General features: G+C 41.0%; 2 protein-coding genes across 4 annotated transcripts in view; one reads left to right on the top strand and one right to left on the bottom strand.

Moving 5' to 3' along the window:
* The window catches only part of OSTF1 (osteoclast stimulating factor 1), a 48734-nt gene extending 46399 nt beyond the window's left edge, over nucleotides 1-2335 (bottom strand). The window contains exon 1 of one of the 2 annotated variants that reach the window (XM_007182283.2): nucleotides 1966-2335. In XM_007182283.2, the coding sequence (XP_007182345.1) occupies nucleotides 1966-1999 (34 nt within the window). In that variant the 5' untranslated portion in view covers nucleotides 2000-2335. The remainder of the gene's footprint in view (nucleotides 1-1965) is intronic. The other variant, XM_007182284.3, reaches the window with a different exon arrangement.
* A 227-nt stretch (nucleotides 2336-2562) lies between these two features.
* Nucleotides 2563-23176, top strand: part of NMRK1 (nicotinamide riboside kinase 1) — a 32914-nt gene continuing 12300 nt past the window's right edge. For both annotated transcript variants that reach the window (XM_007182282.3, XM_007182281.3), the window contains exons 1-4: nucleotides 2563-2699; nucleotides 15473-15526; nucleotides 19868-19958; nucleotides 20254-20302. In XM_007182282.3, coding sequence (XP_007182344.1) covers nucleotides 15498-15526; nucleotides 19868-19958; nucleotides 20254-20302 — 169 coding nt within the window. In that variant the 5' untranslated portion in view covers nucleotides 2563-2699; nucleotides 15473-15497. The remainder of the gene's footprint in view (nucleotides 2700-15472; nucleotides 15527-19867; nucleotides 19959-20253; nucleotides 20303-23176) is intronic.

The following is a 23176-nucleotide window of genomic DNA, read 5'->3' as shown; positions in this document are numbered from 1 at the left end:
CCTCAAGACTCAGAATAAAGTCTCTTTTTAGGGCTTCCCTGGTGGTGCAGTGGTTGAGAATCTGCCTGCCAATGCAGGGGACACGGGTTCGAGCCCTGGTCTGGGAAGATCCCACATGCCACGGAGCAACTAGGCCCGTGAGCCACAACTACTGAGCCTGCGCGTCTGGAGCCTGTGCTCCGCAACAAGAGAGGCCGCGACAGTGAGAGGCCCGCGCACCGCGATGAAGAGTGGCCCCCGGCTCGCCACAACTAGAGAAAGCCCTCGCACAGAAACGAAGACCCAACACAGTCAAAAATAAATAAATAAATAAATAAATTCAAATAACCTTTAAAAAAAAAAAAAAAAAAAAAAGTCTCTTTTTAAAAAGTCTTTGTGAGGGAGCTCCTCGGTGGCCTTATTGGTTAGGATTCCGGGCTTTCACGGCCATGGCCGTGTGATCCCTAAGCCACACCTGGGCAAACACACACATACACATCACGCTGATGTCCCTCCAGCTACAGCACAGACATCACTTAACGTCTAGAGATGAAAAACCTCATGAACGGCTTCTCAGGACCTTCTTTGAAATAAAGTACTCTGTTCAGCTATCAAAGAACAACTCCTCTTTGTTGGTTACTTGAGGTCCTGATTTACATCTGAGTTTAGAAGGCTGCTGCCTCCTACAAACGCACTTAAAATGCAAATTCCTCATCAGCCTCCATATCTAAAGAAGCACAGAGCCCACTTCTAGCCTTTCTCCACCATTGCTCACAGTGGAGCCAAAGTCCCAACAAAGTCACACACAGTCCAGCAAAATTTAAGTCCTCAGTGAATGACTATGCCATATATGTGAGTATGTACATAATTTTCAAATAAAATGATTTGAAACTACCACTGTATGATGGTAAAGGAAGAAAACTGGATAATCATGAAAGTTGAAGTGCTTGACTAAAGTTTAGAAAAATCAAGAAAAAAATTAATCACTGAAATTACTCCTTCCTAATCAAGGTTACTTCGAAATTTGATGTAAATGGATAAATTTCAGCCTGTGCTATACTGAATGAAGTTGCATGAGATTGGAAGAAAAAAGTTCAGAGTATATAAAAGCCACTTCTCTTCCATTTCCCACGTTTTCAGTAACTACCTACTCAGTGAATGCACGAAAGAGTTTATTACAGTGTTAAACTGAAATTCCTCAGTCACTTTTAAATTCTCTTTTCTCCATGTCCCAGAAAATATTCCAAGGATCGAATAAAAAATGAACAAGGACTATCGGCCAAGAAAGCTGCTTGAGGAATTTAGTAAGCTCACCCTCTCCAATTTAACTCGCCTAATTCACTGAGGGAGTGGAGGCAAACGACTTGTACTGCATGATAAAGTGACACTTCTGAATAGTAATAGCTGAGATTACTCTGCCGCAGCCTAGATTCTTCTAGTCAGGAGCTCGAGTACAGTTTTCTAAAAGCTTTTCCCAAGATCTCGAGGTCAATTTGCGGAGACTCACTCACCCACCCCACCCTACCAGCAGCGCACTTCCCGTTCGCTTTGGCCGGTCAAGAACCCAAACTTGACAGCGACACACACTGAAAAAAAAAAAAAAAAAAAGAGGAAGTGGCTAAAAAAACATTTCAAGACATTTATTTAATTTTTTTCCTAAGGGAGATCAATGGCCCTGTCTTCCAGGAAATCTCAATGGGACGTAGCCATCACGTCGACTGGAAAGTTGCAGCGAATGACAATGCTGCAAAACCGAGGGTGACTCCTCTTTAAAAGCAAACTTTTTAAAATTCCTCGAAAATCTTCTTGCTATCCAAAACGATCCGTCCCCTGCAGCGAACGCAGCAACGCTAAAAACTCCCACCCTGGTGGGTGGCATCGAAAGCGAGGCTCGGGGCCGGGTACGTGCCTGATCTGCCCTGCCAAGTGGCAGAGGGAGCGCAGGGCACGGCGGCGGCCAGGGGATCCAGCGAGCACCTTCCTTACCTGGTTTGACCGGTTTGGGTGGCGGCTTCGACATCTCTCTTCCTGGAGCGGCTGATTCTAAAGACCACGCACGAAAAGCCAACCGAACGCCCCTCCAGCCGGCACTCCGGGCGCCTCAGAGTTTCTTTTTGTCTGGTTTGCAGTGGTGCGCCTTCAAGGACCTGCGTCCACCCTGGGCAGCCGGACGAGCAGAGGCAGGCAGAGCAGCTCGGCGCAGTACCCCGCCCCGCCCCGCGGCCGACAGAGCTGTCCGGAGCGCGCAGCCGGGCAGACGAGGAAGTAGCTGCAGCCTCGCCGAGCGCTAATTGGCTCCCCGGCTGCCAGCTTCGCCGCTGCAGGAGCGCGGGCGGCGCGCACGGCGGCGCGCGCGGCGGCCGAACCAGCGGGAGCCGAACGGGGGCGCCGCAGGCTCGCGCCAGGGCCGGCCTGGCCGCGCGCGCCCCGGACGGGAAAGGGCTGGACTGGGCAGGAGTGCGCGCGCGCGCGCAACCACGCTCGCCGGAGTCCCGCCCCATCCAACGCTGGCCGGAGCTGAGCGCTGCGTCCGCTCAGGGTGGGACAGAACCCTAAGTTGGCCACCTCTACCCTGCGCCGCCTCTCACCCGGGAGGGGCACGGGGGAAGGGGCCGTGGGCCTCTCGGTTAACGAGCTTCGGGGGTTGCGGCGGGTTAGTGACAGGCGCGCTTGGCAATCGCCTGTGCCGCTTTGCTTGGGAGCACTCGAACTGGCGCCCGGTGAGTACCTGCCTGACGCCCCGCCGCGCAGACTCCCTGGGTTCTGGAGGTGTTTCCAGAGTGTTGCTGCGCTGGAGTCCGAGCCCCGTTGTGTCTTGCAAGCCCTTTTGGGACTCCTACCACCCTAAATGGGCTGATAAGTGGCCTGCCAAGGAGGACGTGCACTCGTGATGGTGTAGTGCCCTCACGCCCCCTTATAATCCTGAAAACGGGAGTCTGCCTTCTAGAGACTGGACAGGTGGTTGGGAGAAGTCACTGAGGTCAGGTCAGGTGTTGATCCCTGCCAGAGGAGACAGCCAGACTCCTCTAGCGTTGAGGTTGACTAACTGCGGCCCTCCTGCTGCCTGTTATTGTACAGCCTAAGAATGGTTTTCAAGTTTATTTTAATGGCTTAAAAGAAATAAAAAGAAGCAGATTTTGTGGCACGTGAAAATTATATGAAATTCAAATTTCAGTGTCCATAAAGTTTTATTAGAACAGAGCCACGGTCATTTGCTTATGTATTGTCTGCGGCCGCTTTCACTTCCTAACAGCAGAGTTGAGCAGCTGTCCGTAAAGCCAAAAACATTTACCATCTAGCACTTTGCAGAGCAAGTTTGCCGACCCCAGACCTAGCAGATTGAATTTCTACTGAGAGGCAAGGGCTGGAGCAGACAATAAATGCACCGTGCGTAAATTAAAATAGCACAGGCAATATGATAAATCGCTTGTATGTTTGGGGGAAGAAAAATTGAAAAGAAAAACTTTACGTGAGAGTCTATGTAAAATGAAGCTTCGAAGTTTCTACTAGGGGTTAGTGACAGAGTGATTCCAAGAGAACTGGGCAAGGGTTGTGTTTTCAAACACGCCAGCCTTGGCATTTACCAAAAAGGAGCAAAGTTTAAAAAATAGTAGAAAAAGACTACCCTGTCACATAGAAGATAATCAAAATATTGAATTAAATAAATGAGTGAGAAGTCCTGAAACATTTCACTCTTTTAGAATCCAAAATGTACCATATTTAGTAGTGAAATAATTTAAATATAGTAGACACATACCAGTTATGAAAAAAGGACTCAACAACATATTTTACTTAGGGTTAAAAAAAGTATAAAAAAATTGAAAGTACTCATTTTGGATTTGCTGTTTGCCATCTTCATCTGTTCTCCTCCTCCTAAGCAAATTCACTCTGCTGTTGAGGAAAGTCTTGAACTTACTGGGAGAATAAAGTACAGTTGACCCTTAAACAACGCCAAGTTTTAACTGCATGTGTTTATTTATACTTGGATTTCTTTTTTTTAATTTATTTATTTTATTTTTGGCTGTGTTGGTTCTTCGTTTCTGTGCTAGGGCTTTCTCCAGTTGTGGCGAGCGGTGGCCACTCTTCATCGCGGTGCGCGGGCCTCTCACTGTCGCAGCCTCTCTTTGCGGAGCACAGGCTCCAGACGTGCAGGCTCAGTAGTTGTGGCGCACGGGCTTAGTTGCTCCGCGTCATGTGGGATCTTCCCGGACCAGGGCTCGAACCCGTGTCCCCTGCATCGGCAGGCAAACTCTCAACCACTGTGCCACCAGGGAAGCCCCTATACTCGGATTTCTTTCACTAAATTCATACTGCAGTACTACACAATCCAAGGTTGGTTTAATCTGAGAATGCAGAATGGTGGATACGGAGGGCTGAGTAAAGTTATACGTGGATTTTTGATTGTGAGGAGGTTGACATCTCCAGCCCCTGAGTTGTTCAAGGGTCAACTGTACATAAATATCCCACAAGATTGGCAGTGGTATGTACTCCTAGTAATTGGATGCCCTGGATTGATGAGGTTGGAAAGTCCAAATGGTTGTCTCTCCGGAGACATCCAGTGATTTACAGTTTGTAGGTGATGGAGATTGTGTTTCATTCATTGAAGTCTACTGCTACGTATTTTTGGAGCCTGGCACCTCTCGAGTGCAAGCTTTTTAAATGTGATTTTAAAATAGTTCTTAAAGGGGACAACAGGCAGTGAAATAATGGAACATGGTGTGGAGATGGACAGTGCCAGGGCTGAACTTGGAGTTCACCTGAAGCTGCCCTGTGCATCCAACACTGGTTTTGAAACACATGGCTTCTGGGATTGCTATACCTATCCCACACCCTAGCCACTCAGCCCAGCCATAGGTCTTGCTTCTGCTTCTCTCAATTCCCTAACCTCTCACCACAGTGTCACCTGTTCATTGCTAATGGACTGTGCCCAATATTTACCCAAACACTGTCTTGGAAAAGCTAAAACTGCTAACTAATATAGAAGTGAGGGTTCCTATTTTGGTAAAAACTGGCATTTGACCGTGGGAGTTCTCTCCCGAGCCCAGGAGATTTCATAAGAAGATTCTTGACTCCCTTACTGTTAGTTTCTGAATTGTTAGATTTTCCACCCAAATAACCACCTCAAGCCTATTTCCAGTGCTTCACCCACACTTCCTTGTTATTTACATGCTATGTAATCAGTACAACATCCTCATGTGTATGCATAGATGTGACAAGAAGCACAGGAGACTAGTAGTCCTTGCCACTCAGTGGATACAGAAAATACCCCATCAATAATACATCAATAAAAATAACATCTATTATACATGAGAGCCTCACAATTAAGCCAGCACCTGTGCAACATCCTTTCTTTGCTCTTGGTAATAAAGTGCTTTTTAGCAGCTTAGAAAGATGAAAAGAAGTTAACTCACTTGGTTTCGTTTTGTTTCTAGTTTTGTTTTGTTTTTTGGCCACACCTCACGGCTTGTAGGATCTTAGTTCCCTGACCAGGGATCGAACCCGGGCCCCAGCAGTGAAAACGCCGGGTCCTCACCACTGGACCACCAGGGAACTCTCTCTAGTTTTCCATTTACTATCTGTGTGATCTTGAACAAGTCACTCCATTGTCTGGGCCAGTTTCAACTTCTGCAAAATGAAGGGGTGGACTATGTGATAATCTAAGGCTATATTTCTCCAGGCTTGAGAATTTATGCTCTGATAAATTATCCAAAAATAGGTGCGGTGGAAGCAAGGAATAACAAAGTTTCATGAATTTTTTTTCTTATTTTGCCAAGTGAGGACATCAATCTACTACTACCTACCACCAACATGATTTCATAGGAGAAAGGACATTTAGCACCAAAAAATGTAAGCAAGCTACCATCTCAGGATAAAGGGCAACCTTTCCTTTCCCAAAAAAGGATAGTTGGCAGCCTTGCACTGACATAATAAAAATAATAATAAGGTAAAATATAATTCAAAAGCAGAAAAATTACAATGTAAAAATTTATTTTACAATACTCATTATGTGTAATTGTTCCCTTGATACACTGTGGCAATTTGGATGGAGATAAATATTCAACAATGCAGCTCCTGGTGAAACTCAGATGTCCAACTTGATATGTTATTTTATTTCTATCACAGTCACATTCTTGTCTCATGTAGTCTAGTAAATGAAAGTGGAACCAAACCTTACTAAATCGCACTCAATTTGGAATACAGCTGTTCCTTAGTAGGGGGGTGGCGGTGATTGGACAAAACCCCCCAACCCAGGAATACCAGAATCTGCAGGTACCCAAGTTCTTTATATAAAATGGCAAAGTATTTGCATATAACCTATGCACGTCCTTCCACACACTTTGAATCATTTCTAGATTACAGGTAATCCCTAATACAATGTAAATGCTATGGAAATAGTTGTAAATACGATGAAAATACTATGTAAATAGTTGCTGGTGCAGCAAATTCAAGTTTGGCTTTTTGGAACTTTCTGAGATTCTTTCCCCTAAATACTTTCAAACCACTGTTGGTTGGATCTGCGAATGTGGAACCCTCAGACATGGAGGGCCAACTGTGTTCTGAAAAAACTGAGGAGAAGCTGAGGAACAACAGCCCTCTCTCCACCACGCTCTTCCCTACTACCTCCCCACAGGGGACACAGGATAGGAACTGGGAGGGTGGCTGAGAGCCTCCAGCTCAGCCACCACACACCCCAAGTGGCACAGCTTAGGTTCCTGGTCACCCCACCAGAGCAGTCAGGAATAAAGAGCAGTGTCAGTCAGAGGCAACCTTCTAGAACTACTATGCTAAGGTTCCCTGCAGCTGAGCTTCATCTTTTCACTTAAAGAGATGACAGCGGTCCTTGGAATATCCACAGGACTGCTTTGGTGAACCTTAGGGGGCCATGCATGAAGCTGTCCTCTACCCCCCATACCAGGGGTCAATAAGCAATGGGCTGAAGCTAAAACGCCCCCTAGGGACTTCCCTGGTGGCACAGTGATTAAGACTCCGCACCCGGAAACCTTCAAGATGGCGGAGGAGAAAGACGTGGAGATAACCTTCCTCCCCACAAATACATCAAAAATACATCTACATGTGGAACAACTCCTACAGATCACCTACTGAATGCTGGCATAAGACCTCAGACTTCCCAAAAGGCAAGAAACTCCCCACATACCTGGGTAGGGCAAAAGAAAAAAGAATAGGGATGGGACCTGCACCTCTGGGAAGAAGCTGTGAACGAGGAAAAGTTTCCACACACTAGGAAGCCCCTTCACTGGTGGAGATGGGGGGTGGGTGGGGGGGAAGCTTCGGAGCCACGGAGGGGAGCGCAGGAGTAGGGGTGCAGAGGGCAAAGCGGAGAGATTCCTGCATGGAGGATCAGTGCCGACCAGCACTCACCAGCCAGAGATGCTTGTCTCCTCCCCCACCAGAGCAAGTGGGGACTGGGAGCTGAGGCTCGAGCTTCAGAGGTCAGATCCCAGGGAGAGGACTGGGGTTGGCTGCGTGAACACAGCCGGAATGGGGCTAGTGCACCACAGCTAGCTGGGAGGGAGTCTGGGAAAACGTCTGCACCTGCCTAAGAGGCAAGAGACCACTGTTGCGGGGTGCGCAAGGAGAGGGGATTCAGAGCACCGCCTAAACAAGCTCCAGAGATGGGTGCAAGCCGCGGCTATCAGCATCAGCGTGGACACCAGAGACGGGCATCAGGTGCTAAGGCTGCTGCTGCAGCAACCAAAAAGCCTGTGTGCAAGCACGGGTCACTATCCACACCTCCCCTCTCAGGAGGCTGTGCAGCCCGCCACTGCCAGGGTCCAGTGATCCAGGGACAACTTCCCCGGGAGAACACACGGTGCACCTCAGGCAGTTGTGACGTCATGATGGCCTCTGCCGCCGCAGGCTCGCCCTGCATTCCGTACCCCTCCCTCCCCCCAGCCTGAGTGAGCCAGAGCCCCCGAATCAGCTGCTACTTTAACCCTGTCCTGTCTGAGCCAAGAACAGACGCCCTCAGGTGACCTACATGCAGAGGCAGGGCCAAATCCAAAGCTGAACCCCAGGAGCTGTGCGAACAAAGAAGAAAAAGGGAAATTTCTCCCAGCAGCCTCAGGAGTAGTGGATTAAATCTCCACAATCAACTTGATGTACCCTGCATCACTGGAATACCTGAAGAGACAACGAATCATCCCAAAATTGAGGTGGTGGACTTTGGGAGCAACTGTAGACTTGGGGTTTGCTTTCTGCATCTAATTTGTTTCTGGTTTTATGTTTATCTTAGTTTAGTATTTAGAGTTTATTATCATTGGTAGATTTCTTTATTGATTTGGTTGCTCTCTTCCTCCTTTTTTTTAATATATATAGATATATATGATTTTTTCCTTTTTCCCTTTTTGTGAGTGTGTATGTGTATGCTTCTTTGTGTGATTTTGTCTATATAGCTTTGCTTTTACCATTTGTCCTAGGGTTCTGTCTGTCCGTTTTTTGTTTGTTTGAGTATACTTTTTAGCACTTGTTGTAATTGGTCGATTTGTTTTTTGGTTTGGTTGCTCTCTTCTTTCTTTCTTTCTTTTTCTCAATTACTTTTTAATTTTTTTTATGTTTAATAATTATTTTTTCTTTTTTCTTTTAATAACTTTATTTTATTTTATTTATTTTTTTCTTTCTTTCTTTTTTTCTCCCTTTTCTTCTGAGCGGTGTGGCTGACAGGGTCTTGGTGCTCCAGCCGGGTGTCAGGCCTCTGCCTCTGAGGTGGGAGAGCCAAGTTCAGGACACTGGTCCACCAGAGACCTCCCAGCTCCACGTAATATCAAACACCAAAAGCTCTCCCAGAGATCTCCATCTCAATACTAAGACCCAGCCCCACTCAATGACCAGCAAGCTAGAGTGCTGGACACCCTAAGCCAAACAATGAGCAAGACAGGAACACAACCCCACCCATTAGCAGAAAGGCTGCCTAAAATCATAATAAAGTCACAGACACCCTAAAACACACCACCAGATGTGGTCCTGCTCACCAGAAAGACAAGATCCAACCTCATCCACCTGAACACAGGCACTAGTCCCCTCCACCAGGAAGCCTACACAACCCACTGAACCAACTTTAGCCACTGGGGGCAGACACCAAAAACAACGGGAACTACAAACTTGCAGCCTGCAAAAAAGAGACCCCAAACACAGTAAGTTAAGCAAAATGAGAAGACAGAAAAACACACCGCAAATGAAGGAGCAAGGTAAAAACCCACGAGACCAAACAAATGAAGAGGAAATAGGCAGTCTACCTGAAAAAGAATTCAGAGTAATGATAGTAAAGAGGATCCAAAATCTTGGAAATAGAATGGAGAAAATACAAGAAACGTTTAACAAGGACCTAGAAGAACTACAGGGCAAACAAACAATGATGAACAACACAATAAATGAAATTTAAAATTCTCTAGAAGGAATCAGTAGCAGAATAACTGAGGCAGAAGAACGGATAAGTGACCTGGAAGACAAAACAGTGGAAATAACTACCACAGAGCAGAATAAAGAAAAAAGAATGAAAAGAATTGAGGACAGTCTCGGAGACCTCTGGGACAACATTAAACGCACCAATGTCAAATAATACGGGTCCCAGAAGAAGAAGAGAAAAAGAAAGGAACTGAGAAAATATTTGAAGAGATTATAGTTGAAAACTTCCCTAATATGGGAAAGGAAACAGTCAATCAAGTCCAGGAAGCACAGAGAGTCCCATACAGGATAAATCCAAGAAGAAACATTCCAAGACACATATTAATCAAACTATCAAAAATTAAATACAAAGCAAAAATATTAAAAACAACAAGGGAAAAACAATAAATAACATACAAGGGAATCCCCTTAAGATTAACAGCCAGTCTTTCAGCAGAAACTCTGTAGGCCAGAAGGGAGTGGCAGACATATTTAAAGTGATGAAAGGGAAAAACCTACAACCAAGATTACTCTACCCAGCAAGGATCTCATTCAGATTCGACAGAGAAATTAAAACCTTTACAGAGAGGCAAAAGCTAAGAGAATTCAGCACCACCAAGCCAGCTTTACAACAAATGCTAAAGGAACTTCTTAAGGTACAAAACACGAGAGAAGGAAAAGACCTACAATAACAAACCCAAAACAATTAAGAAAATGGTAATAGGAACATACATATCAATAACTACCTTAAATGTAAATGGATTAAATGGTCCAACCAAAAGACATAGACTGGCTGAATGGATACAATAACAAGACCCGCATATATGCTGTCTGCAAGAGACCCACTTCAGACCTAGGGACACATATAGACTGAAAGTGAGGGGATGGAAAAAGATATTCCATGCAAATGGAAATCAAAAGAAAGCTGGAGTAGCAATTCTCATATCAGGCAAAACAGACTTTAAAATAAAGACTATTACAAGAGACAAAGAAGGACACTACGTAATGATCAAGGGATTGATCCAAGGAGAAGATATAACAATTATAAATACTTATGCACCCAACATAGGAGCACCTCAATACATAAGGCAAATGCTAACAGCCATAAAAGGGGAAATCAACAGTAACACAATCATAGTAGGGGACTTTAACACCCCGCTTTCACCAATGGACAGATCATCCAAAATGAAAATAAATAAGGAAACACAAGCTTTAAATGATACATTAAACAAGATGGACTTAATTGATATTTATAAGACATTCCACCCCAAAACAACAGAATACACTTTCTTCTCAAGTGCTCATGGGCCATTCTCCAGGATAGATCATATCTTGGGTCACAAATCAAGCCTTGGTAAATTTAAGAAAATTGAAATCGTATCAAGTATCTTTTCCGACCACAACACTATGAGACTAGATATCAATTACAGGAAAAAATCTGTAAAAAATACAAACACATGGAGGCTAAACAATACACTAGTAAATAACCAAGAGATCACTGAAGAAATCAAAGAGGAAATCAAAAACTACCTAGAAACAAATGACAATGAAAACACGACGACCCAAAACCTATGGGATGCAGCAAAAGCAGTTCTAAGAGGGAAGTTTAGAGCAATACAGTCCTACCTCAAGAAACAAGAAACATCTCAAACAACCTAACCTTACAGTTAAAGCAGTTAGAGAAAGAAGAACACAAAACCTCAAAGTTAGCAGAAGGAAAGGAATCATAAAGATCAGATCAGAAATAAATGAAAAAGAAATGAAGGAAACAATAGCAAAGATCAATAAAATTAAAAGCTGATTCTTTGAGATGATAAAAAAAAACTGATAAGCCATTAGCCAGACTCATCGAGAAAAAAAGGGAGAAGACTCAAATCAATAGAATTAGAAATGAAAAAGGAGAAGTAACAACTGACACTGCAGAAATACAAAGGATCATGAGAGATTACTACAAGCAACTATATGACAATAAAATGGACAACCTGTAAGAAATGGACAAATTCTTAGAAAAGCACAACCTTCCAAGAGTGAACCAGGAAGAAATAGAAAATATAAACAGACCAATCACAAGCACTGAAATTGAGACTGTGATTAAAAATCTTGCAAGAAACAAAAACCCAGGACCAGATGGCTTCACAGGTGGATTCTTCAAACATTTAGAGATGAGCCAACACCTATCCTTCTCAAATTCTTCCAAAATATACCAGAGGGAGGAACACTCCCAAACTCATTCCACAAGGCCACCATCACCCTGATACCAACACCAGACAAAGATGTCACAAAGAAAGAAAACTACAGGCCAATATCACTGATGAACATAGATGCAAAAATCCTCAACAAAATACTAGCAAACAGAATCCAACAGCACATGAAAAGGATCATACACCATGATCAAGTGAGGTCTATCCCAGGAATGCAAGGATTCTTCAATATACGCAAATCAATCAATGTGATATACCATATTAACAAATTGAAGCAGAAAAACCATATGATCATCTCAATAGGTGCAGAAAAAGCTTTCGACAAAATTCAACACCCATTTATGATAAAAACCCTCCAGAAAGTAGGCATAGAGGGAACTTAACTTCAACATAATAAAGGCCATATATGACAAAGCCACAACCAACATCGTTCTCAATGGTGAAAACCTGAAACCATTTCCACTAAGATCAGGAACAAGACAAGCTTGTCCACTCTCACCACTGTTATTCAACATAGTTTTGGAAGTTTTAGCCACAACAATCAGAGAAGAAAAAGAAATGAATCCGAATCAGAAAAGAAGTAAAGCTGTCACTGTTTGCAGATGACATGACACTATACATAGAGAATCCTAAAGATGCTACCAGCAAACTACTAGAGCTAAACAACGAATCTGGTAAAGTAGCAGGATACAAAATTAATGCACAGAAATCTCTTGTATTCCTATATATTAATGATGAAAAATCTGAAAGAGAAATTAAGGAAACACTCACATTTGCCATTGCAACAAAAAGAATAAAATACCTAGGAATAAACCTACCTAAGGAGACAAAAGACCTGTATGCAGAAAACTATAAGACACTGATGAAAGAAATTAAAGATGATACAAACAGATGGAGAGACATACCATGTTTTTGGATTGGAAGAATCAACATTGTGAAAATGACTATACTACCCAAAGCAATCTGCTGATTTAGTGCAATCCCTATCAAACTACCACTGGCATTTTTCACAGAACTAGAACAAAAAATTTCACAATTTGTATGGAAACACAAAAGACCCCGAATAGCCAAAGCAATCTTGAGAAAGAAAAATGGAGCTGGAGGAATCAGACTCCCTGACCTCAGACTATACTACAAAGCTACAGTAATCAAGACAGTATGGTACTGGCACAAAAACAGAAATATAGATCAATGGAACAGGATAGAAAGCCCAGAGATAAACCCACGCACATATGGTCACCTTATCTTTGATAAAGGAGGCAAGAATACACAGTGGAGAAAAGACAGTCTCTTCAATAAGTGGTGCTGGGAAAACTGGACAGCTACATGTAAGAGAATGAAATTAGAACACTCCCTAACACCATACACAAAAATAAACTCAAAATGGATTAAAGACCTAAATGTAAGGCCAGACACTATAAAACTCTTAGAGGAAAACATAGGCAGAACACTCCATGACATAAATGACAACAAGATCCTTTTTGACCCACCTCCTAGAGAAATGGAAATAAAAACAAAAATAAACAAATGGAACCTAATGAAACTTAAGAGCTTTTGCACAGCAAAGGAAACCGTAAACAAGACGAAAAGGCAGCCCTCAGAATGGGAGAAAATATTTGCAAATGAAGCAACTGACAAAGGATTAATCTCCAAAATTTACAAGCAGCTCATGCAGCTCATTATCAAAAAAACATACAACCCAATCCAAAAGTGGGCAGAAGACCTAAATAGACATTTCTCCAAAGAAGATACACAGATTGCCAGCAAACACATGAAAGGATGCTCAACATCACTAATCATTAGAGAAATGCACATCAAAACTACAATGAGGTATCACCTCACAGCAGTCAGAATGGCCATCATCAAAAAATCTACAAACAATAAATGCTGGAGAGGGTATGGAGAAAAGGGAACCCTCTTGCACTGTTGGTGGGAATGTAAATTGATACAGCCACTATGGAGAACAGTATGGAGGTTCCTTAAAAACTAAAAACAGAACTACCATATGACCCAGCAATCCCACTAGTGGGCATCTACCCTGAGAAAACCATAATTCAAAAAGAGTCATGTATCACAACATTCATTGCAGCTCTATTTACAATAGCCAGGACACGGAAGCAACCTAAGGGTCCATTGACAGATGAATGGATAAAGAAGTTGTGACACATATATACAATGGAATATTACTCAGCCATAAAAAGAAACGAAGTTATTTGTTGTGAAGTGGATGGACCTAGAGTCTGTAATAACAGAGTGAAGTAAGTCATAAAGAAAAAAACAAATACCGTATGCTAACACATATATATGGAATCTTAAAAAAAAATGGTGCTGAAGAAGCTGTGGGCAGGACAGGAATAAAGACGCAGATGTAGAGAATGGACTTGAGGACACGGGTAGGGGGAAGGGTAAGTTGGGATGAAGTGAGAGAGTGTCATGGACTTATATATACTACCAAATGTAAAATATATAGCTAGTGGGAAGCAGCCGCATAGCACAGGGAGATCAGCTCAGTGCTTTGTGACCACCTAGAGGGGTGGGATAGGGAGGGTGGGACGGAGATAGAAGAGGGAGGAGATATGGGGATATATGTTTATGTATAGCTGATTCACTTTGTTATAAAGCAGAAACTAACACACCATTGTAAAGCAATTATATTCCAATAAAGATGTTAAGAAAAAAAAAAAAAGACTCTGCACCCCCAGTGCAGGGGGCCTGAGTTCGATCCCTGGTCAGGGAACTAGATCCCACATGCATGCTGCAACTAAGGAGCCCGCATGCTGCAACTAAGACCTGGCACAACCAAATAATAAATGAATAAATAAATATTTAAAAAAATTTTTTTTCAATAAAAAATTAAAAAAAATAAAACCTGGCCCTCTGCCTGAACACCTGCAGTCCATTTTGTAATAGGGGATGCTCACTCTGATATCCAATAAATGATATGTTATCCCAATAGAAAAGGAATTCTATTCTTCTCATTTGTAGACATGCATTATGGAAAAAAAAAAGAATTGTACTCAATTATTATTATGTTTTGACCTCCATCAGAAAGTTTATGGAAATGTTTTCTCTCTTATTATATAAGTAATAATAATATTATTATTATTATATTATATTATAAGACGAATGGATAAAGAAGATGTGACACATACACAATGGAATATTACTCAGCCATAAAAAGAAACGAAATTATTTGTAGTGAGGTGGATGGGCCTAGAGTCTGTAATACAGAGTGAAGTAAGTCAGAAAGAGAAAATAATATAATATTATATTATAATGAGATGATTACATAATAATCTTGATTTTGTCTCTTGGCCCGTAAAGCCTCAAAGATTTACTAACTGGATCATTTTTGAAAGTCTGTCTACCCTGGCCCTAAGGTGAGGAAATAGCATACTTAAAGCGAATTCACTTCCTCTTGCCTCTGGCCAGCAGTGACTGTCTCCTCATTTCAGAAGGAGAGAGAGGCCATCTCTGCCACTTCTCTGCCTTGGGGGTAATGGGTCATCCCTGGGTGACTGAGTCATGCAGGTGACAGGCCACCTGCCTGAGGGGAGCATGAAACTCTGTAGTGTGCCTTGTGGCTCAACAACTCTTCCATGCCCTTGAAAACAGACCCTCAAGGATGTGTGCTTGGCCGTGGGGGCCCTTTTAGTTCACTTGACTTGCTTACAGGCCCTGAGCACTGCCAGCTGTTGGCACGTAGCAGGAGACTGTGGCAGAGAGAAGCCAGTATAGTGTGAAGCTTTCCCACAGAATGTGGGTAATCCTAGGGGGCTAACCCAAAGATCACTGACATCTTTCCCCCTCAGCTGGCCCTTGTAAGTTAGGACTCTTATCTCTTTAGACACCTAAGTGATATGCCTTCGATTTTTTTTTTTTAATTTTAGGAAGACGTGATTTTCAAAGCTAATTATGAAAACATTTGTCATTGGAATCGGTGGGTGAGTAATTTTGCTACAAACAGTTGATCGAGATACTCAGGATGTCCAAAGGGTGTTTCCATGTGGATGTGGTGGGGAAAGGAGAAGCAGTGAGAAGGATCCCTGAGTCCCAGAAAAGAGAACAGGACACTTGAATTTAAAACAGTGGAGCATCGGCTACGTAACTGCCAACAGGAGACGAGAGAGTTTCCTATAAACAGAAACAGGGGAGTCGGTACACAAAGTTTACCTGCTTTACTGTTTGTTTTCTAAAGCTGACACCAGAGGCAAGGCCTGATCTGATGCTACATTGGTTTAGGGGGATTTATCATTCTCCATATGGCTGCTCCTCCAGTGTGACATAGGAGAAAGTCTATCATTTCTTGCCAGTTATGCCCAGCTTTGGACATGTGGAATAAGGAACCACCTCACCTCTACCCCTTTTCCCCATACTTTTCATCTTGAGGTAGTCCTTATTTCCCTGGCATGATTATTAATCATTCACCCCTCTCCCTCTCAGAAGTGTCCTAAATTATATGGTCACCCTACCCATGGTACCAAGAAGTGGGCATTCAAATAAGACAATAGCAACTTAAAAGGACATTATTTGTTTTGTTAGTGTATTATGTTCATCTTTCTTCTGAGTCTTTTCACATTATGTGTAGTCTAGTTAATAAAATATTTAAGACTATTGAAATTAAAAGTTTATAATTTGGGGGAGATCATCGTATTATTGCATTACATAACTATAGTAAGTAATCTATTAGAAGTAACATTGAATGAATTAAATGCTGGAACTCTGCCTTGACTTGCTCCCATCTAATCAGAACCAAGTTCAGTTTTTCTCTGCGTTGCTTCTCGTCCATCTTTTCCTTTCCACACTCACTGCCACCATCCTAATTCAAGCCCTCATTCCCTAATTCCAATCTCCTCCTCTTAATCTTTCCTACATACCTCTACCAGTTTAATCTTCAAACAGAATTTTAAAATTTTCTCTCACCTGATGAACAGTATTCAGTGGTTCCCAATTATTTAAAATGCAGTCTAAATTTCCTGATATATGAGGACCATCCAAAAATAATAACATGTATTAGCTTCAGGGGTGGGCAGATAGGCAGGGTACAGGAAAGATTTGATACAGGAGCTTAGTGGTGTCACCAAAGACTCTGTTTCTCTCTGCCTCTTCTCTGTGTCTTCCTCCTTTTGGATTCATCCTAAAGTTGGCTCCATTTTTTGGTCGCAAGGGACTACTAGCATCTCCTGGGACCTCATGCTTCTTCTTAGCCTGTCACTAGGGGGAAAAAAGTGCTTTGCTTCCCCTAGGTCAAGGGTCTTTGACAGGACCACCTGGGTCACATAGCCACAGTTAACTGTGGCAAAAGCGAGGGGATTGCCTTGATTGGTTTAGGCCATTGGGTCCCTGCTCTGGAGTTGAGAGCGGGGTCAACCCCAACCAGACATTGGAAACAGGTGGAACCTGGGGAGGCCACTACCAGGTCCACTACAGAATCCAATCCGACTTCTATTCTGCACGTGTGTGAATAAATTCCCTTCATCTCAATATTCCAGTGTAGTGCCCTCTGTCTAGAAACCTGTGTCATGCTTTCTTGCCATGTGCATTTGGTTCTATGCATAACTTCCTAAGAAAGCCTCTCTTCACTGTCTCTTCCTCAGCAAGTGCCAGGATTTCATTTTAGTGCTGCTGCTTCTGCAAAGCCCCTGCCAGACTCAGCTGCAGTTCCTGCTTCCTTTCTCCAAACTCACTGTGCTGTATCTCTCTCATGTACTTACCACTTGCTGCCCTATGAACTAAATATTCAGTTGAGACTGCAAGGAATAGTAAAGGTTCTAGAGGATTCAAGTGGCATCCATGAACCTCCTGAAAACTTAATGCATGTGTGAAGATGTTCATTTTTCTGGGGAAAGATTTTATAACTTTCATCAGATTCTTGCAAAGTTCCTTCCTTAATGTTAAAAAATGTAAACTCCATGGGTGTTAGAGTTGGACTTTGTATCTCATCTCCATTACTTGCTAGTTGTTACCTTGAGCAAGTTTTATGAGAATACAGCTTTTCAACCCTTTCCTCAACTGGACAATGGGAAAATTATTATCTACCTTGGACGAATGGATTGCAGAATGGATTCTCCACTTGTGGAGTAATTACAGACAGCCTTTTTAACTTCTTCCTTCCCAAATACCATGTTCCAAATACAGTGACCTCTCTTTTCACCTGTCACATAGAAAACAAATGGACTAGGAGTTGTGCATTTATTTAGGTGTTATGAACAAAGGAGCAAGTGGGCCCAAGGAGTCCCCCATTTCCTTCCCTAGACCCCAGGATAGAACATGCTCCTGTCTGGACACTCTGGCCCCAGGGTTGGAGAGCACATGCATGAAGCTGTGAGCCTGCTGGTGCATGGTGGGTATGAGCATGCTGAAGGAGAAGGGTTGAGTCTTAAGGTGTCACCTGACCTGGATGGTGGCAGTCTAATTACAGGTCCTAGGCTCAGACTTGTTACATACTTTTCCCCCTCCCTCATCTTTCTGACCTGGACTGCCTTCTAGCTGGTCCATCTCTACTAAGTCTACAAAAATGGGGTGCTTATTTCTCATTGGTTCTAGCTAAGTCAGTGAGAAGGGATCTAATTACTGTTGGTTCAATTGCATGATCTTAACTAAAGAGGTAAGTCTAGAAAACGATACATTTTCTAGCCAGGTTGCTCATACTGTAATAAAGTTATCCCTGTTTACTGTGTATTTTAAACCAAAATTCAATAATCGAACTATGGGCATTCAACATGGATTACAGACATTTTCAGTAAAGGGGGAAAAAATTCTCCTAACAGTATTTTCTCAGTGCATAGGGTAATACCCACCCACTTTTCCATTTTGAAGGAGATTGCCCATATCCTACCCAATTGTGTGATCTAAGGTTAAACAGAAAAAACAAAACAAACAAAAAAATCCCCAAAAAAACAAAAAAAGTGTGAATCAAGTTTCTTCTATTAATACTTTGTAGGTGTAAGATATTTGGCTAATAATTGAATTATATCCAATAAACAATTTTGATGAATAAGTATTAGTTCCTTTCCCCTTTCTAGATTATAAACATACTGCAATTCATCTTACCTCAGAATAAGCACATGTGCAGTCAGAAGTTTTTTGTGCTGTAGATATTTGGTGGTATGATGAAGTCTTGCTTTCTCCGAGTAGTGGTTTTAAATGCACAAAATAAAATACAGAAATACAAAGGAAACCAGTTATGATAATAATATAGTTATAAAAATATTTTTAAAAGCAAATTTGTAGCATTATGATACACATGCTTCTTCGTTAACTCACTAAATAACAGTGTCCTGTGGTGAGTCTAAAAGCTGCTGTAAATTTGAAGTAATAGAGTGTCAGTGATACTTCAAGATGTCTTCCCCAAGTGCAACATGATATGAAAATACCTGTCTGTGATTTCTGTTGGTGAAAAAGCCACAGGTACTATTAATAATACTGTTGCTAGTGACTTTTAATTAAAGGAAATGCCAAAATTCTGTTAGAATTTATTGAAAATAAAGATATAATATCTTTCAAGTTCACAAAGACCCCGAATCTGTCCATAGACTCTTTGGAAGTACATAAGCCCCAGATTTAAAAAAAAAAACTCTTTGAGTGACTGAGTGGAGAAGTGCTTCCCCCCAACTATGCGTGGTTCTGGGTACTGGAAAACTAGATACATACACAGAGGAGTTGGTCAGGGTCGCCATTCTCCTTGATGTCACAGTCCAGCCAGAGGGGACAAGTAACTGACAGGATGTGATAAGCTACAATGGACCTCCCAACCAGCGCCAAAGTGGAGAGAGATTGGGGAAAAGGAGGCATTCCAAAGGAGATGAAAAGTCATGATAGGTGGGCTTGTAATAAACCACTCCTCCATTTTTCTTCACTGTGCATTGAAACAAAATCCCAGTGACCAAGTGCAGTTTTATATACTTGCACTAAAGTGTGCTACTCATATTCTCTGTGTGGCATGTGAACCTTGTGAATGTTTCAGCATAGACAAAAAATCCTTTTGCTTCCAATACAATAGCTGTAATTTAAGTCTTAATATTACGCAGTTCACTTAACCAATATTAGTTACCTTTCTGCTCCAACCTTTCCAGCTTATTTCTTATCATTTGTTGTATCAGATCTGCTTGAGCCTATGATTTTTGCCAACAAAGTCGTATCTATGAAAGAAATAATTTTTTCTTAGATATTGCATATTGTTTTAAATATCCTTTTTCTAAGATCAATTTAAAATGTTTTATGTTCTTTTAATGCATCCTCTTTCTTGGTATTTTCTTTCTTTGTTTTCTTTTTTTGTTGTTCAGTGTGACAAATGGTGGGAAGACAACATTGGCTAAAAATTTGCAGAAACGCCTTCCAAACTGCAGTATCATATCTCAGGATAATTTCTTTAAGGTATCTATAAAACTTCTCAGATAATTTATTTAACCAAAAGAAGTTATAGTAGCAAAGTTAATTGCATTACATCCAAAAGCGTTTGCTGAGTGATTGAGCTTTTTTAGTGAAGGGAGGCTCAATGCAGTAGTGTTAGTTCTCCACTAGATGGCACACTTATGGGAGCTAATCTTTGATTTTATTCATCCTCACCATCCAAAGCATTTGTTAAAATAAAGGTTTATCAACTCTTCATTCTATGATTGTATTATTTCTGCACTGCACAGTTTTTATGGGTACTTTATTATTTTTCCAGCCAGAGTCTGAGATAGAGACAGATGAAAATGGATTTCTTCAGTATGATGGTAAGTAAATGAGCTTACAAAACATTATGCAATAATGTTTGTTTCTTTTTTCAAACCCAAATAACTTTGCTATCTCTGAAGAGAGTCTCAAAATAAGTTTAAATTATGTTGCTGTACTTTAAGCATGCTTTTGTAAGGGTTTCTGATTTATGTTCAGCTATTTAAATAAATGAAACCTTTTCCCCACTTTTATAGTTAAAACTTAAAACATTGGAAAATAAATTTTTCTTTTGAAGGTGGGGTAAGGTGGGCCTCTGTTAGTGTACTCCTCTTGCTTGTAGCAAACTTTAGGGCTATCTATCTTCTGAGCTTACTTTCTCAGTGACCAAGGTACTGAGTCTTTTCACTGCTCAAAAAGAATAATGAATATTTTTTAGATGGATTCTCTTTACCCTCTTGCCCAGTCTAACACTGCTTTGAAGCCAGCGGAGTAAAGTCCATCAGAAAAACATCTATATAGACCTGTAAAGGAATGTCATACTAGTAAACTATATTTAATGGTCTTATCAACATTTATAATTAACAAGATGATCATTGAGTGCTTATGCAAACTAGCAATAGAGAGAGCTCTCTTAAAGAGCCATAAAATTTGTTCTTTATTTTTAACTTTGATAACCTTGGAGGAAAAATGTTGTGTAATAAGTTCTTACAGAAACATGATAGTTTTAAGAGAGGCAAAATCCTTGACTGGCTATCTATTCTTGCGTCTTGAGCTGCAGCCAGGATATTTTTTTCTTCTCTCCCCCTTTTCTAAAGGTTATTAAGGAAGATTATTACAAAGTAAGAGTTAAACAAGGAAAAACGGTTTTCAACAATTGACGAAGAATTATTCCTAATCTAAATAAGTTCTTACAAACTGATAAGAAAAACACTAATATCCCAATGGAAAAATGTCCAATGATGTGAATAAGTTATTCACAGAAGCAAAAGGTTATATGATTAATAAATGTACAATAAAAAGTCAACCTCAAAAGTAGTCAAGGAAATTCTCTGGCGGTCCGATGATTAGGACTTGGCACTTTCACTGCCAGGACCCGGGTTCGATCCCTGGTTGGGGAACTAAGATCTCGCATACTGCACAGTGTGGCCAAATTTTTTAAAAAATTTAAAAAAGAAAAAAAAGTAGTCAAAGAATTATAACTTATTTTTTCCTCACTTGCCTAATAAACAGATTTTTAAAACATTAATAATTAGTAATGGCATAGGCCAAATAAAACAAAAACTTATAGATGGGAATATAAATTGGTACAACCTTTTCTGGAAAGGAGGTTGAGCACATGTCCCAAAGATGGTAAAATATTCATGCCATGTGTTCAAGTGTCCCACTTCCAGGAATCTATCTTAAGGAGAAATCTGAACTTTTTAGGTAAATGTACAAATTTAAGGTAAGTCAAGGTAATGTTGAAATCTTTGTGATAACTACCAAAACAATAGTTTTAAAGTATATAGCTATCGGTACTTCCCTGGTGGCACAGTGGTTAAGACCCCACACTCCTAACGCAGGGGGCCCGGGTTCGTTCCCTGCTCAGGGAAATAGATCCCACATGCATGCCTCAGCTAAGAGTTTGCACGCCACAACTAAGGAGCTCACCTGCCACAACTAAGGAGCACGCCTGCCGCAAATAAATTAAATATTTTTAAAAATAATAACAATAGTAATAAAGTATATAGCTATCACATTTATAAGTAGGTAGAATCATTAAAATATAGCTGATAAATGCAAAAGAAGTAAAAAACAGAACTAAAATATCAAAGGATGGTGAGAAAATAGAAGATGATAGTAAAATGATAGCTTAAATCAAACATATCAGTAGCTATATTAAGTTAAATTAACTAAAATGAAATACTCAAAAGTTGTCAGACTGGATTTTTTTAAAAAGCCAACTATTAGCTCCTTATAAGAGATATATTTAAACATTAGGATATAGAAAAGTAAATAGTAAAAGCTAGAAAAAGATATACCATGCAAATACCTACTGAAAGAAAATTAGTATAACTGTACTAATATCAGACAAAGTAAAATTTAAGGCAAAGAGTATTACTAGAGATAAAGAGAGCTCAATGAATCAATTCAACTGGAATATAAAACAATCTAAAATTTGTATGCACTTAATAATATGACCTCAAAATACATTAAGCAAAAACTGACAAAACTAAGAGAACAAATAGACAAGTCTATAATTATTGTGGGAGACTTTAATACAATTTCCTCAGTAACTTATGGAACAAACTGACAAAAATTATGAGTCTAACACATTTGAACAACTCAACAAACTTGACCAAACTAACATATATAGAACATGTACCCAACAACAGCAGAATATACATTTTTTTCCTCAAGAACACATGGAACATTAACCAAAATGGAAGGCATACACAAGGACATGGAACAAGTCCTAATACATTTCAATGTATTGAAGTAATATAGAGATATCTTCTAATCACAGAGAACTGAATTAGAAATCAATAGCAAAAGAGTAAATACTAAATTCCCAAGTGTTTGAAAATTAATCAGTACCTTTTGTCTGATTCTTAAAAACTTTTTCTTATGGAAAATTTTAAACATATACAAAGAAAGGCAGAAAAGTATAATGGACTCTCATGAATTCACCATCCTGCTTTTAAAATGATGAACTCTTGGCCAATTATATTTCATCTATACCCTCACCCACCTGCTCCTTCTATATTATTTTGAAGCAAATTCCAGACATCATCACATTTTTTAAAAAATTTTTATTTAATTTAATTAATTTATTTATTTATGGCTGTGTTGGGTTTTCATTTCTATGCGAGGGCCCCCTCTAGTTGCGGCGAGCAGGGGTCACTCTTCATCGCGGTGCGCGGGCCTCTCACTATCACGGCCTCTCTTGCTGC

Source organism: Balaenoptera acutorostrata, chromosome 6 (genome assembly GCF_949987535.1).
Source record: "Balaenoptera acutorostrata chromosome 6, mBalAcu1.1, whole genome shotgun sequence".
Taxonomy (NCBI): Eukaryota; Metazoa; Chordata; class Mammalia; order Artiodactyla; family Balaenopteridae; genus Balaenoptera; species Balaenoptera acutorostrata.
This window is presented reverse-complemented; position numbering and strand designations above follow the sequence as displayed.